The sequence below is a fragment of the Helobdella robusta genome (assembly GCF_000326865.2).
Source record: "Helobdella robusta unplaced genomic scaffold HELROscaffold_62, whole genome shotgun sequence".
NCBI lineage: Eukaryota > Metazoa > Annelida > Clitellata > Rhynchobdellida > Glossiphoniidae > Helobdella > Helobdella robusta.
In genome coordinates, this window is record NW_008705346.1 from 864,074 (window position 1) to 867,781 (window position 3,708).

Genomic DNA, 3,708 nt, shown 5'->3' on the forward strand with positions numbered 1-3,708 from the left:
ATCCCGTTGGTTGGCTGGTTGGTCGGTCGGTTAGTTGGTCGGTTGGTTGGTCGATTGGTTGGTTGGTTAATAGGTTGATTGATTGTTTTTTGTTCGTTCGTTTGTTCTTTCGCTGGTTCACTCGCTCGTTCATCCTCTTGTTTGATTAATCAGTTGTTGGCTGGTTGGTTAGTTGATTGGCTGACTGAATGTTTGATTGATTAGCGGTTAGCTAGCTAATTAATTGATTGAATTACTTGTTTATCAATTTTTAAGCTAACCAACCAACCAACCAATCAAAAAAACCAATCAACCAACCAAACAATTACTCAATCAGGGCACAGAAACACGGGAGGTCAGACACTTCTGGTTCTTGAACTGGCCTGATTTCGGCGTGCCAGTCGAAGATGAACTACTGACCTGTCTCAAGGACGTCAGACAGATGTCAAGGTCAAACACTGGAACCCTCTCTCCTTCTATCATTCATTGCAGGTTTGATGCTGCGGCGACTAAGACGATGACGACCGTCGAAATATCAAAATTAATGATGTAATGACGATAGCATCATACCAGATTAAAACCGGAACAAACAAGACGGGATAAAAATTTTTTGCTATTACTACCACTATTATTACTACTACTACTACACTTACTACTACTACTACTGATAATAATAATAATAATAATAATAATAATACACTTACATCTACTACTACTACTACTACTACTACTACTACTACTACTACTACCATAGCGCTGGGGTGGGGCGTACGGGAACGTTCATCCTTCTGGATTGGGCCCTCCAGGTATTGGAGCACGACAGCCACATCAACCTCTTCCGCATGGTCCGCGAGATGAGGGAGAATAGGTGCCGGATGGTGCAGACGGAGGTTGTCATGATGATGATGATGGTGGTGGTGGTAATGATGATGACGATGTTGGTGATGATGATAATGATAATGATGTTGGTGATAATGATGTTGGTGATGGTGATGATGACGATGGGGATGATGATAATGACGATGGTGATGATGATAATGATGTCGGTGATGGTGATAATGACGATGTTGATGATGGTGGTAGTGGTGATGATGTTGGTGATGGTGATAGTGATGATGATAGTTATGGTGGTGGTGATGATGATGATGATAATTATAATTTTTGTTAGTTATAATTAAAATTATTTCATAATTACAGTCCCAATATATTTTCGCACACGACTGCATCAAAACTGAGATAGTGAGAAATAAAGAGAGAGAATCCGGTGGAATTGAAGGTTGAGGAATGAATGAATGAGTGAATGAATGAATGAGTGAATGAATTATTTAATTACTGAATAAATGAATGAATGAATGAATGAATGAATGAATGAATGAATGAATGAATGAATGAATGAATGAATGAATGAATGAGTGAGTGAATGAATTATTTAATTACTGAATAAATGAATGAATGAATGAATGAATGAATGAATGAATGAATGAATGAATGAATGAATGAATGAATGAATGAATGAATGAATGAATGAATGAATGAATGAATGAATGAATAAATCCTGGACAATTTCTAAATAAATGGAAAAAAGAATGACGCTGCTGAGATGTGGTTTTTGAGAAGAATTATGAAAATTAGTTGGACCTCTTATACTTCGAATGAGGATGTATTGAAACAGTCTGGTTATGAAAAGAGGAAATCGCTACAGATAATCCGACGGGGGCAGTTAAAGTTTTTTGGTCACATCATGCGGAAGGAAAGAATGGAAAATCTATCAACTACTGGAAAGATTGCAGGGAAATGAGATCGCGGTCAACAGCGAATGAAGTCCTTGTGTCACTTGTTGAATATCACCACATTTCAACTCTTACAAAGTGTTAAAAATCGGGTTTTGTTAAGGTCGACGGTCGCCAATGTCCAGAAAGGATAAGGCACGAGAAAGAATGAAGAAGAACGAACAAAAGATTTGATTGATAAATGATTGTATGAATGAATGAATAAATAAATAGAAAAAAAGCGAACGAGGGAGAAAGAGGAATGAATGAAAGAATATATGAATAAATGACAAAATAATAATTTAATAATAATTATTATTATTATCATAATTATTAAATTAAATTATTTTTCTTCCAGTCACTTACGTCAATCAGTCATTCATACAGGAGCCATTCTATGAGAACTCATCTTTTTTTGCCACGGCTTAAAAATATTTAAATAAATAATTTATTATAGCTAATATTATTAATAATTATTTTAATAATAATAATTGTTGTTGTTGTTGGATGGATGGATGGATTGGAAGAATTAGTTAAATAGAATGATGGATTGTTTTGAGTTTTTAACTTAAATTTTAAACTCATTTTTATTTTTTCATTCATTTTTTCGTTTCTGCTTCTTTCATTTGTTATTCATTTATTCATTCTTTCCATCTATAGCTATTTATAATTTTTGATCATTTTCCGTTTAAATTAATTGTTAATTATTAAAATGAAATATGAATATTTCGGTATATGTTTCCATTACGTTCGTTAATGAAGGAATAAAATCACACAGTCGATCTTTCATTCATTCATTCATTCATTCATTCATTCATTCATTCATTCATTCATCCATTCATTCGTTCATTCACTCACTCACTCATCTATATATATCCATTCGTTCATTCTTCCAATTTTCGTTCGTTCGTTCATTCGTTTATATATATAATGCCTGTAATATACACATAATACACACATATACATTATTATCCAATTTTTCTAAAATTAATTAGAAAATCGTTTATGTTCATGGGAGGTTTAATAAAATATTCCAGCCTATATATATATATATATATATATATATATATAATCTGCTGTCAATCATTCCAATGAATATATAAAAATAACACTTTCATATAATTGTTGTTTTTATTATTATTATTATTGTTGTTGGTGCTTCATGATGGCCTAGCGGTTAAGGCCGCCGGGTCCGTGCTGTTACGCAGTGTCCGGGTTCGAATACGACGAAGGGTCATCCCCACCAGGCACTAGCATGCACTGTTTCGGATGCGTCGTTTAACACGTAATCCACATTACTGATTCCTGCGACCTTTGGAAGAGTCTAATCGACCTTTGACCTTTTATTATTTTATTATAGTTACCATTATTAATTATTATTGTTGTTGTTTTTATTATTATTATGGATTTTGAAACGTTAAGCTCTGTTGTTGTCGTTGTTGTTGTTGTTGTTGTTGTTGTTATTATTTATTATGATGATAATATCATCCTTCACTTGCCTTATAAATAAACGATGGAGTTGTTTTGTTTTGTGTCTGGAAGTAATGGTAGTAGTAGTAGTAGTAGTGGTAAATAATAATAACAATAATAATAAAAATAATAATAATAATACGAATAATAATAATAATAATAAAAACGTGGAGAGTGACATCAAACAGACAAAAAAGTATGAATATCGCAAACAATTTATGCTATTATTATTTTTTATTATTATTATTTATAATTATTACTAATCATAATAACTATAATATTAATTAAATAATTTAGTTGCTCTGTACAAGGCGACCATTTTGTTTTTTATTATTTAGGTATTCTAGCAGAACGGTGCCCACCTATTTTTGGTCAGGCCTCTGATTAATGGCACACTTAAGATGCTGTCAATCAAAATAAAAACTATGTATTTGTTGCTGATGTTGTTTTTAGGTTTTATTGTTCATGTGTGTGTGTGTGTGTGTGTGTG

General features: G+C 32.7%; 1 protein-coding gene across 1 annotated transcript in view; it reads left to right on the forward strand.

Moving 5' to 3' along the window:
• Positions 1-2,177, forward strand: part of HELRODRAFT_180553 (hypothetical protein) — a gene marked incomplete at both ends in the record, with an annotated part of 6,691 nt that extends 4,514 nt beyond the window's left edge. Inside the window, 4 exons of the mRNA XM_009029848.1 lie at positions 317-429; positions 734-869; positions 1,177-1,255; positions 2,107-2,177. Of these exons, the coding sequence (XP_009028096.1) occupies positions 317-429; positions 734-869; positions 1,177-1,255; positions 2,107-2,177 (399 nt within the window). The remainder of the gene's footprint in view (positions 1-316; positions 430-733; positions 870-1,176; positions 1,256-2,106) is intronic.
• Positions 2,178-3,708: the final 1,531 nt, after the last annotated feature.